This window comes from Prionailurus bengalensis, chromosome F2, assembly GCF_016509475.1.
Source record: "Prionailurus bengalensis isolate Pbe53 chromosome F2, Fcat_Pben_1.1_paternal_pri, whole genome shotgun sequence".
NCBI lineage: Eukaryota > Metazoa > Chordata > Mammalia > Carnivora > Felidae > Prionailurus > Prionailurus bengalensis.
This window is the reverse complement of record NC_057353.1, coordinates 16,174,196-16,186,478: the sequence shown is the minus strand read 5'-3', so window position 1 is coordinate 16,186,478 and position 12,283 is coordinate 16,174,196. Positions and strand designations below refer to the sequence as shown.

Genomic DNA, 12,283 nt, shown 5'->3' with positions numbered 1-12,283 from the left:
ACCCTTTATCATTAAGTAATGCCCTTTTGTTACATTTTTGTCTGTTTTGTGTGATACGTATATTGTTACACCAGCTTTCTGTTTCTATTTCTATGGAATAACTTTTTTCATCCCTTCACTTCCAGAAGATATGGGTCTTTAGATCTGAAGTAAGTCTCTTGTAGGCAGCATAGAGATAGATCTTTCCAAAATTCATTCAGCCACCGCCTGTGTCTTTTGATTAAAGTATTTGGTTCATTTACATTTTTTCCAATCAAATGCAACATTTATTAACATAAAATATTTGCTACATTCTTTACAAACTGATCACAAGTGAACTTCATTAGTGAAAATCTAATGCAGTCAGTGGGGGCTGACATTGTTTTGGAAAATACCATGCATGTGCTTGGTGGATTGAGCATCTCTATGTTTCTCATCTTTAAAACTACTTCCTAACAGAATTTAGCGATTCTGGGATGCAACTTCTGGTAGCCAAAGAAATTAACATTCTAACTCACCTGTTTTAGGTTTTAAGTTCATTTGCATTTAAAGTGATTATTTATGAGTACTTATTGCCATTTTGTTTGTTTTCTGTTTTTGTAGTAGTTCTCTGTTCCTTTCTTCTCTTGGTCTCTTCCCTTTTGGTTTGATGGTTTTCTGTTATGTTTGAGTTCCTTTATTTTTTGTGTATCTATTGTAGGTTTTTGGTTTCTGGTTACCAGGAGGTTCATATATATTGACCTATATACATACTAGTCTATTTTAAGCTGGTAACTGCTTAAGTTGAAACAAATCCTAAAAGCACTAATTTTTTTTTAATGTTTTTATTTTTGAGAGAGAGACAAGAGTGTGGGTGGGGGTGGGGGAGGGGCAGAGGGGGAGACAGAATCTGAAGCAGGCTCCAGGCTATGAGCTGTTAGCACAGAGCACGATGCGGGGCTCAAACTTACCAACTTTGAGATCGTGACCTGAGCCAAAGTCAGACACTTAACCGAGCCACCCAGGCACCCCAAAAGCACTAATTTTTATTCCCTACCCCCCACATCTTATGTTTTTGACCTCAACTGACATTTTTGTGTATCCCTTACAATACTATTTATTGTAGTTCTAATTAATTTCACTAGTTTTGTCTTCAGTCTTCATACTAATTTTTTAAGTGCTTAATTGCCTTTACCAGTGACATTTTTTTCCTTTCATGTATTTTTTATTTCCAGTTATGGACTTTTCTGCTTAACAAAGACCCTTTAACATTTCTTGTAAGGCTGGTTTAGTGGTGATGAACGTCTTTTGCTTTTATTTGTCTGGGAAACTCTTATCTTTCCTTTAATTCTGAATGTTACCCTTGCAGGGTAAAGTATTCTGGTTATGAGTTTTCCCCTCTAGGATTTTATTTTAAATTTTTTTAGTGTTTGTTCATTTTTGAGAGAGCATGAGCAGGGGAAGGGCAGAGAGAGACAGACACACAGAATCCGAAGCAAGCTCCAGGCTCTGAACTGTCAGCAGAGAGTCTGACAAGGGGCTTGAACCCATGAACTGTGAGATCATGACCTGAGCTGAAGTTGGCTGCTTAAGCGAATGAGCCACCCAGGTGCCCCTCCCCTTTCAGCATTTTAAGTATTACCTTGCCACTCCTTTCTTGCCAGCCAAATTTCTGCTGTAAAATCAACTGATAGTCTTACGGGGGTTTCCCTTGTATATGGCTCTGTTTTGCTGCCTGCAAGATTTTTCTATCTTTACCTTTTTCTATTTTAATTATAATACATTATGGTGTGGCTCTCATTGCACACTTTTTCCTGGGTGTCTGCTTCCTTACCCAGATTAGGAAAGTTTTCAGGTATTATTTCTTCAAACAAGTTTTCTTCCCTTCTATGTTCTTCTGGGACCCCTATCATGTGCATGTTAGTACGTTTGTTCCAGTAGTTTCTTAACCTATCCCCACTTTTTAAATTCCTTTTTTGCCCTGTTTGGCTTGGATTCTTTGTTGTACCCTTCCAGATCTCTATCCATTCTTTTGCATCCTCTAATCTGTTGTTAGTTCCTCCTAGTGGATTTTTCATTTGTTACATTCTTCAGCTGACCAGTTCTTAATATTTTCTCTTTGCTGAAGTTCTCCACTCTTCTCTCAAGTCTGATGAGCATATTTATCATTATTTTGAACTCTTTTACAGGTAGATTGCTTATCTCCATTTTGTTTTGCCTATTTCTATAAATTGGGCAGAACAGCTTCCTCTCCCAGCCTTGAAGGAATGAGTGGCCCCGTGTAGGAATGCCTGCATAGACCGCACATGCTTGACAACTTTGGATGGTAAGCCGGAAAGGGAGCATAGGCCAGGGGTATCCTGTGCACACTACGCCAGGGTCACCTTTGGGGCAGGGGGTGGGGGGAATGGCTCAAGCTCATGGGGGCCTGAGGCTCACTGAGGTGGTCCTAGCAGGCTGGCTAGAGTGCCTGGACCCTGCTCCAGTCTGCACTGTCAAGATGGAGGGGGAACATAAACAGTGGCAATCACCAGTGCTTCCAACCTGAGTCCCAGCAGTTGCCTCACCCTTTGACACTTTGGGGTTAAATGGTAAATGGAGTAAACGGGTCTCCTTCACTCATAGGCTAGTTGCCCTTTAAACCACTGGGTTTTTTTTTTTGCTGTGCCCCAGGGCATGCGAGTCTGTACACAGTCCCCTCCATGAAATCTTTCCCTGTGTAGTCTGTTGTACTGGGGGTGGGGTTCCTGTCATTACTGTGTCGGGTCTCTCTCCCACCTGTCTCTCTGTGGTCCTGCTGTCCTCCGTGTACAGAAGCTGTTCAATCAGCCCTCGGTTCTTCAAGAGGAATCGCTTTATATGTAGATTCTAGTTCCGCGAGCTCCCTACACCGCCATCCTGGACTACCTCCCAAAAATTTAAACTTGTATTTGCCAGATTTTATCCCCCAAGAAGAAACTTTTAATTTTGGAGAAGTGGTTTCCTCGGGTTGTCGTCTTCACCAATGAGACACAGACTCGGGAATTTAATACATCAAGACGACAGGCTTCTTGTACGGAAGGGCTTGTGACTGGAGACACAACAGGAACTACAGTTTTCCTGCTCTACCCCAAGCCTGTGCAAGTAGGTATACAGGAGGACATCCAGCAGCAGTCTGCTGGAAACTACAGTGACCTCACGTAAAATGTGAGTACTAACGTACTTGGCTCTCTACCACTCACAGGATGTATTCAGAAATCATTATTTCATTTAATCCTCAGCAATTTTTGGAGCGGAGCATCATTCCCGTTTTAAAAACAGAGGTATGATTTGTGTAACTCCCAAGTCCAGTGCTGACTCCTATTCACTATGTGTGTGTAGCGAGTGCCTGGACCACTCAAATCATAGGAGACAAAACATACCGGTTCCTTCACCTTCTTCGCCTCAGCTATAAAATTTATTTTTATCATCTTTCACTTCAGGTATTGTGTTGAGTGGGAGAAACTGAATGAGACCGGTGGTGAGTAAGTGGCAATAGAGTTCCACTCTAAGAATGCAGAAAACAAAGTATTCTAAAGAAGCTACATGTACAATATTAGAGAATTTTATCCACTAAAATAATATACAAGAACTTGTGGTCCAAGGAAAATACAAATTTGCTTTATTTCAATACAGTAACTTCCTTCAGTTGGAGCACTGGCCAAAATTCAATACTGATACAAATATAAATTGCTTAGGAGGTCAAAATATATAATTTAGGCAAATTTTCTGAATTTCTTTTAAAGGCAGAGTTTTTAAATCATATGCAACAATTAGAAACAATGTAATGTAAATCAACAAACATGTAAAATAAGCCACAGTTCAAATTTAAGCTGAATAACATTTCCTAATATTGAGAACATTGCACATATTTTCAATAACTTAAAGGTCTACTCTTCCCATCTCCACTTTTTACTAGATTTAAATAAATCCAAGTATTTACCCATGGTAGAAGATTCTGCGTTAACTACAGCTGAGTTTAGCAGAAATACAGAAAACCATAAAGTTTTATTGAGCATTCCCAAATGAGCATGTACAGCATTCCTCGGAAGCCCTCCACAAGAACGGCTTTTCTCCTATGAGCACCTAAGGGTTGCTGCGTGGTGTAATTCAGCAGAATAGCAGACCAATGATAACTTACAGGAAATTATTTCACCTATTAAGTGTTTCATTATAAAGCTACTACATTCGACCAATATTTAAAAAAATTTCAACTCCATTATGCTGCCATTTACATTACATATTAACTTAGTAACAAGCCATCTTTATGATGCCTTTATTAAACTGGAATAGAAAGATGGTACATTCTGGTTTTCACTTGTTATAGATTTGATTCAATAATTTGATTTCTATCTAAAAACTACATTTTCTTTCTCAGCACTGGAGTGAAAGCAGCTTTTGTGGTCTTTGACTTTCCTTTAAATGAAAGCATTATGGAATTTTCAGCAGTAAACATTATCTGGTTCCTACTTGATCCCCTTCTCTAAGGAAATGTGAGAGGGGATCTAGGGTAAAAGTCCTAAAGTCCTGTTCAAGGCAAAAAGGTTCCAATCCCAAATATTTCACTCGAGCAGCTGTGTGTTATACCAGCTGTTCCATCACTGAGTAATAAATCACTGACAGCTTCACTGACGTCATTATTACATTTTACGTACTATTTTATACCCAAATATATGCATATAAAACATTTGCACAGATAAATTAGTGTCAAAAATTAAAAACTCTACATCTACAATGTCCTTTCCTCTGAAATCTATATAATTGTTCTTAAGACTAGAAACCTTAACATCCTGGCTACACATTAAAAACCTGTTATGGAAAACTTCAGAACCTTCTCATAAAAACAAACAGACTTAGAGTGCTTTTTTATTAGACCTAAAGGAGACTACTGAATACTAAATTCAGGTATTTACTAACTAGTGTTGATTTCTACTAGCCAAATAGCCCTAACAAACCAACAGCTGGAACAAGGATAGTTTTTCTTCAGCTATTATTAAGTTGAAACCTTTTCAATCAAAGCCTTCATTTTTCCTGTAGACTTCAACATGTGCGGCCCAAACTAAAAAGGAAACAAAGCGTAAATAAAGATAGTGCTTCAGGTAACAGTAATGATACGTCCCCCTCCTAATCATGGAGCAAAGGCCTGGGCGTGTTCTTCATGAAAAACCAAGCAGCTAGATGATGTTAAAACCTTCATGAATTGACAAACTGTCTTATAAACATGACACATCAACAGAATGAAAAGCAAAAAGGTAACCAAATTACTTCACGGAAAACTATAATCATCTTAAGACCATAAGCTTTAGGCCATTTTTACTTCTCTGAGTAAAAGAATGAGGTACAAAGTTTGCTTTTTCCAATGTCTAAAAACTCTGAAAGATGCTAGAATTTCTCAGATACCTGCCTCCCTGGAGTAGGTAAGCACATATTCCACACGACAGTAAATACATTTTACTGTATTTGGTAAAATACAGTAAATTTTTTTATACATTATACTAATGTATACTAGATAATTTATACAATTGTATAAATTGTATAACTTAACTGTATAATTTATAATAATATATAAATTAATATTTGGAAGTTTCCCTGATCTGCTCAATCTCCACCTATGACCTGAAACATCTTGTTAAGACCCAGGTCAAATCTCATCCTCTTCAGAGAACTTTCACAGGACACCCTAAGGGAAAATTATCTTTCTTTACTTTGAATTTCTCAATCACCACATACATACTGTCTTAAGATATAAATTTTACTGTAGTGAATTTCGCTTCATTGTGGTTACGTATAAATAAAACACAGCATGAAGAATTTAACACTGGAGATGCTAAGTAGCGAGACCAGGTTTGGCTTTTGCTTCCTTTTTTTTACATTCTTCTATAATCTACTTGTGGGGAGGGGCTAAATCATGTAGCACATTCTTCTCACAGAGCCACAGCTCAATGTCTTACCAAATGCAGGTTCTCAGCAACGGAATCAACTACCATGTTGTGCTAAGACAGAAGTGTGACCTAATACTCACCAACACTGTTTCTGAGGTGGCCTCTGATTCAGACTTTGGAATTCCTTTTTCAACTTCACCTTGACTATCGCTTCGATATCGAAAGGCAAATTTCTTTTTCAGAGCCTCTGCTATGAGGGCACCAGGGTCGGTAGCATCCACAGGTTTGGGCTTTAGATCCTGTTCTGACCTTAGAGAGATGAATAGAAGCCAAGAGGACTTTTCAATATGCTGACATCCCTCAGAGAAGTACTTCGCGTGCCTTTACATGCACTTCTCTAGCATCACTGATACCGAGGAAAGTTCCTGACAAACACTGAGAGACACGAAACAGAAACCCTAAATGTAAGGCTCAATAAAAGAACACAAAGATGCCCAATGAATAGCCACTCAATTCAGCACCGGAGCATTGATCATGCTCTCCGTCAGGGCAACTACAGTTTCATTCTTCTTCCAAAGCCTAGTGATTAACCTCAGTAGGTCTACAACACAGCTTATTGAATGAATGACTGAACAATGAAGACTTCCCATAAAAGGGCTTTAAATGCAATAGGAGAAAAACCTGAAAATGTTTGTTAACTTCTTAGTTACATAGGAGACACTGGGGCTCATCTTTTTTAAACCAAAACTGGAACCATTCATGGTAATCAGGTTATAAAACAAAGTTCTCGGGCGCCTGGGTGGCTCAGTCGGTTAAGCATCCGACTTCGGCTCAGGCCATGACCTCCCTGTTGTGAGTTTGAGCCCTGTGTTGGGCTCTGTGCTGACAGCTCAGATCCTGGAGCCTGCTTCGGATTCTGTGTCTCCCTCTTTCTCTGTCCCTCCCCTGCTGGCGCTCTCGCAAAAATAAACATTAAAAAAATAATAAAAATAAAACAAAATTCCCAAAAAGTCTAGTACTTCATTTTACAAGACATAAAAAAGTAAGGGAAGTATGAAATAAGGTAAATGTATCCTCACCTTTTTACTGACCGAAGTTTTACACTGTTCATATCTTTAAGGATCTCTAGCATATTTGGCATATCAGGTTTCTTTGGCCCGCTCTTAACCTGAGTCTTTCCAGCACAGGCTTTTTTCTCTCTTCGTTCTTTTATCAGGTCAATAGCAGATACACTTTGGTGGAGCCCTGGTGTGGGGAGGGGCGGTGGGGGCGGGGGAGGTGGTGGGACAGAGGGTGGGGCCGCAGTAACGGATGTGGTCGAATCTAAATCACCTACAGAAATAAGGAAAAATCAATTGAATCTTGATGGTAACAGGCAAATAAAATAACCTTTAACAGCAAAATTATGTTAAGGACTTTTGTATACCTGAAATCAATATGCTTAAAAAAAAAAAAAAAACTCCATTATGTAAGTAAAGGAAGTTTCAGTTACTTGGTTAGAATCTTAAATACCCACATCTAATCCCAAACTCTCCAAATGGAAAAGTTCCATTTAACTTAACAGGGGGTGTTTTTGTGATATCAAATGTTGCAGTCTGACCGTTGCACAGTTTGTAACTACTTTTAACTTTTAAACGAAATATGAAACAGTGTGTCCTACCTACACACCTTCAATACAGACGGTCTGACAGTTCAGGACTATAGTAACTATTTGAAAAACCCAATAGATTTGTGGTTCACCTTAAGAATATTTACATAAAGGACTTATTAAGCATTAAAAGTTTTACATGTATTATTCAGCAAATTTCTGAAAGAGAAAAGGCGGCATTGTACTTAATTTCCAAAACATTAAGTAACTAAGAGTTAAAGTGGTTACAAAATAAGGCCCTAAGAATTCATCTTTCTGCATACTACAACAGTTGTTCATTGGCTGACCTATACTGATTATGGGGGCTCAATGCAAAAGGAATTTTGACTATAAATAGAGCATCTAACATAAATCTCCAAATTATCTCACTATTTACAGCAGTTTTCCAAGTCTGCCAGAAGAGGGAGGTAAAGCAAAAGAGAAATGCAATTTAAAAGCTGAAAGGAAAAAATAAAAGTTAAAAGAAAAGGCAGGACTTCTGGTTTTTAAAGTTACGTGCAAATTTCATTTAATTAACAAATTACTTCTCAAGCACTCAGTGCCAAGTGCATTCGTCCTCTGTCCATCTTGGCCTATCTTGGCTGTACCCAGGTTGGATGAGGTTTCCGTGCCGGATTACATTAAACTCCGGGAGCACAAGTGGCTCAGAGGCAGAAAAACTGTCCTTATCTTTTAACCTTCAGAGTTGGCTAATATGGAGTCTAGCCAGGACTCAGGAAGAACGCTAGGAAAAACAACTACTACTTGCCAACAGGTTAATGGGCTAGGATTTCAAGGCTATGGTTTCTTCTCCAAAGTAACAAGGCACACGAATAAAAGCAAACAGTATTAGACCAAGAGTCACAGGACCTGTATTGAGTTTCTACTCTGGGCAAGAGAAGAGAAGTGACTATTAAGAAGCTACTTTGTGCTAAAGGCATTTTATAGAATCTCCACTTTTACTCCCATAATTACTCTAAGATATAAATACTATTACCCCATTTTAGAGCAGGAAGGGAGTTAGGCCAAGAACTTGCCTCAGGACATGCAGGTAAGAAAGCAGCACTCAACCCTGTCAGCACCATTTTGAGATTACTTCATGGCTGATAAAATTGGTGCCATTATCACAAAGTTTCCCAGTGCATTCACATGAGCACTAGTTCAACTGTATGAAATTCAGTATTTTCCAAACTCACCCTTTCTGATAGCATCAAAATTGTTCAATAAAAAACACTTAAACCTGACTGGGTCCTGTACTGGACTACGGAGAGGACTGACCTTTGGTTTTCTAACAACCCCACGGCTGTTCTTTGCTAATAGATTTTAAAATTAGTGGCATTCTCCTAATTTCCAGCTCAATGGTTAAAACAAAGGTAGGATTTACAGACCTGCAATGAGATTTTGCTGTTCTTGCAGGGTCACAATTTTGGCAATCTGAGCTCTGAGAGCAGCAAGTTCATTTTCAAGGGCACAGATCTTCTGTAGTGCTTCCTCATTTGCCAGTGCTGTCTTCAGTTGAGGCTCTTCTGGAGACAGGTTTGGTAAGGAAAGCTCCCTGCTTGGTGGCTTCTCAAAGAAAGGCAGGCCATCCTGAAGGGGCTGCCTTGATCTGACCTCTGTCCTGCAAGAAAGACAGAAGGTCGGCTGTCACAGGTTTTGCAAGGAAATACAAAAAAATCATCACTGCACACAGTATCTGAGAAATACTTTTCAGACTGACTTTACATAAATCCCCTCCTGTAAGTTTCAAAACAGCAAAGTACTTGTCAACCTGATGTAGATACATACCAAGCCAGGTTTCTTACTGCCATCATTCTTAACCTCTATATAATATGCATAAGCCCACACTATCAGGAGGCATCACAGATTCCGTTTTTTCTACTTCATGTTTTGTTTTGAACTAAGGTAAAAAAAAAACTTAATGCTCTTTAAAAAGTGGTGGTTCAGGTGATTAAGCTCACTGAGCATGGCGCCTGCTTGGGATTTTCTCTCTTCTTCTCTGCCCCTCCCCCGCTCGCTCATGTGCACTCTCATTATTTCTCAAAAGTAAATAAACTTTATTTTTAAAAATGGCAAACTAATTACTGGTTATATTTGACAACAAAATCAAACCAGTAATACATTAGCCTTTCACCAGGGTTTTGGCTTCTGCATTTCACTGTTATTGTTTTCCGTGTATGACAATACAAATCGCAAGACACCGTGTAACAATATGGGCCAAATACAGCAGCAGAAACCGAAAAGGAGGGAGTAGAATCAACTGAACCCATGCAGTAACTATACACACATCCTCATTTTCACTTGGGTGTAAAGGTTTTTAATATGCATTTCTCCATAGTTTCAAATGTTAAGTCTTTTGAGGCTAAGAATAAAATTCAGATGTCTTTTCAATTGTCAATTTATATACTTAGCTATTTCCTACAATTAGATTTTCCAGGGCTCTAAGCCCTTTTTCCTTCCAACTTCATTAGCTAAAATTGACAACTGTATTTATTTAAGGTGTGCAGCATGATGACTTACGTACACACTTGGAAGTAATTACTACAATCAAGTTAATGAGCGTATCCCAGTTTCCCTCACAGTTTCACGCGGTCATGTCTGAGTTCTGGTGAACAAGATGTCGGCAGATGTTGATAAGCCACGTAGGAAAGCTGTTTACAAGGAGAGGACTCCAGGAGAAAGTCCTTTCATCTGTAGCTCCACCCACTCGCTCCTCCTGAGCCTTGAGTACAAGGTGATGGCTGGACTTGAGAGTCACAGACAACCAAAAGCTAACCTGAATGCAGAAGTCGATTCTAATGACGGCAGGGAGCCTGGCTGGGTCCCTGTGGACACTGTGGAGCCACTGTCAGCTTCAGACTATCTACTATGGATGTGTTTGATTTGAGAGAAATAAACCTCCATCCTCTAGAAGTCACCATTTTGGGGGGCATCTCTGTTAAATGTAGTCGAACCTAATCCTGTTATAGAACCATCATTAAACTCCATTTTATCTTCTATTTTAACTGGACATTGGTATTTTTTTTTTATTTTTTTTTTCAACGTTTATTTATTTTTAAGACAGAGAGAGACAGCATGAGCGGGGTAGGGGCAGAGAGAGAGGGAGACACAGAATTGGAAGCAGGCTCCAGTCTCTGAGCCATCAGCCCAGAGCCTGACGCGGGGCTCGAACTCACGGACCGCGAGATCGTGACCTGGCTGAAGTCGGACGCTTAACCGACTGCGCCACCCAGGCGCCCCTGGACATTGGTATTTTATTTTTGCTGGAGAGCTGTTACAATTCTTCATTCTACCTTATGTTCTAAATGAAGGAATTCTTGGGGTGCCTGGGTGGCTCAGTCAGTTAAGTGTCTGACTGGATTTCAGCTCAGGTCATGATCTCACCACCATTTGTGACCTGAGCCGAAATCAAGGCTCTGTGCTGACAGCATGGAGCCTGCTTAAATGGGATTCTCTCTCTCTCTGCCCCTCCCCCACTTATATTCACTCACTCTATCTCAAAATAAAGAAACAAACTAAAAAAAAACATAAATGAAGGAATTCTTGGACCTTTACCTTTTGGTATTCACTGAATTCTGATGTTTTTCTTCCTATATAACTTTGCTCATACTCTGTTAATTAAATTTACTATATATAGAGAATGCTTATAAATTATTTACCTGTAATATTATTTTTTTTTTAATTGTCTAGAACTGACACTGTTTTTTGTTTTTTAAATGTTTATTTTGAGAGAGAGAGAGAGAGAGAGAGAGAGAGAGAGAGAGAGAAGGAAAGAGAGAGAGGGAGACAGAATCCCAAGCAGGCTCCACACTGTCAGTGCGGAGCCGGATGCAGGCTCAAAGCCATGAACCGTGACGACATGACCAGAGCCGAAATCAAGAGTCGGACGCTTATCCAACTGAACCACCCAGGCTCCCCTACCTGTAATATTACTAAAGAAAAATATTTGGAGAATAAAGGTCCCAGTTGTTACCTCACCTTAGCTTAGATAGCAAGAAACTTTAATAATATTAACTTTATTAATTTTATTTAATTTGGAGTATCTATGAGCTAGAGAAAATGTGTGGCTTACAAAGCTTCAATTACCACTCCCTTTCTTACTGCCACACTGGAAAGAAATAGGTGATGAAATTTTTTAAAAAGTACATGAAGGTTAAACAATAGTAAAACCTTCTCTCAGGAACACTATGTTCTGATTAAACAGATTAATATGCTCTTTCAAAGATTATATGTTACAGAAGTTACAGATTAGATGCATGTGCTCTAATCACCTGGAATAAAGAAAGTAATTTTATTAAGACATTAAAATTTTTATTTTATTTTTTCAACGTTTTTTATTTATTTTTGGGACAGAGAGAGACAGAGCATGAACGGGGAAGGGGCAGAGAGAGAGGGAAACACAGAATCGGAAACAGGCTCCAGGCTCTGAGCCATCAGCCCAGAGCCCGACGCGGGGCTCGAACTCACGGACCGCGAGATCGTGACCTGGCTGAAGTCGGACGCCCAACCGACTGCGCCACCCAGGCACCCCAAGACATTAAAATTTTTAAAAATCACTGTGGCTTTCTGTTGATACCACAGGCTAAATTCTGATTTCTGCTTATCTTTCATAAGGTAGGTCAAATAATTTTGTTAAACAGCTCCATACAATAAATAGAGTTTCAAGTAGACAGAAATTAATCCAGTGAATGAAGTTTTTTGGGGGAACATTTACATGGAGGAATTATATTTAATACCAGTATAATGTCCAGGATTCTTATTTAACTTAATATGTTTCCTCAACTATGTTCCTGATAAC

The 12,283-nt window shown here is 39.2% G+C and overlaps 1 protein-coding gene across 2 annotated transcripts in view; it reads right to left on the bottom strand.

Moving 5' to 3' along the window:
• Positions 1 to 3,572: 3,572 nt before the first annotated feature.
• The window catches only part of MTFR1 (mitochondrial fission regulator 1), a 63,750-nt gene continuing 55,039 nt past the window's right edge, over positions 3,573 to 12,283 (bottom strand). For both annotated transcript variants that reach the window (XM_043601158.1, XM_043601159.1), the window contains 4 exons: positions 8,874 to 9,106; positions 6,938 to 7,190; positions 5,999 to 6,167; positions 3,573 to 5,035 (listed from right to left, as the gene is read on the bottom strand). In XM_043601158.1, coding sequence (XP_043457093.1) covers positions 4,970 to 5,035; positions 5,999 to 6,167; positions 6,938 to 7,190; positions 8,874 to 9,106 — 721 coding nt within the window. In that variant the 3' untranslated portion in view covers positions 3,573 to 4,969. The remainder of the gene's footprint in view (positions 5,036 to 5,998; positions 6,168 to 6,937; positions 7,191 to 8,873; positions 9,107 to 12,283) is intronic.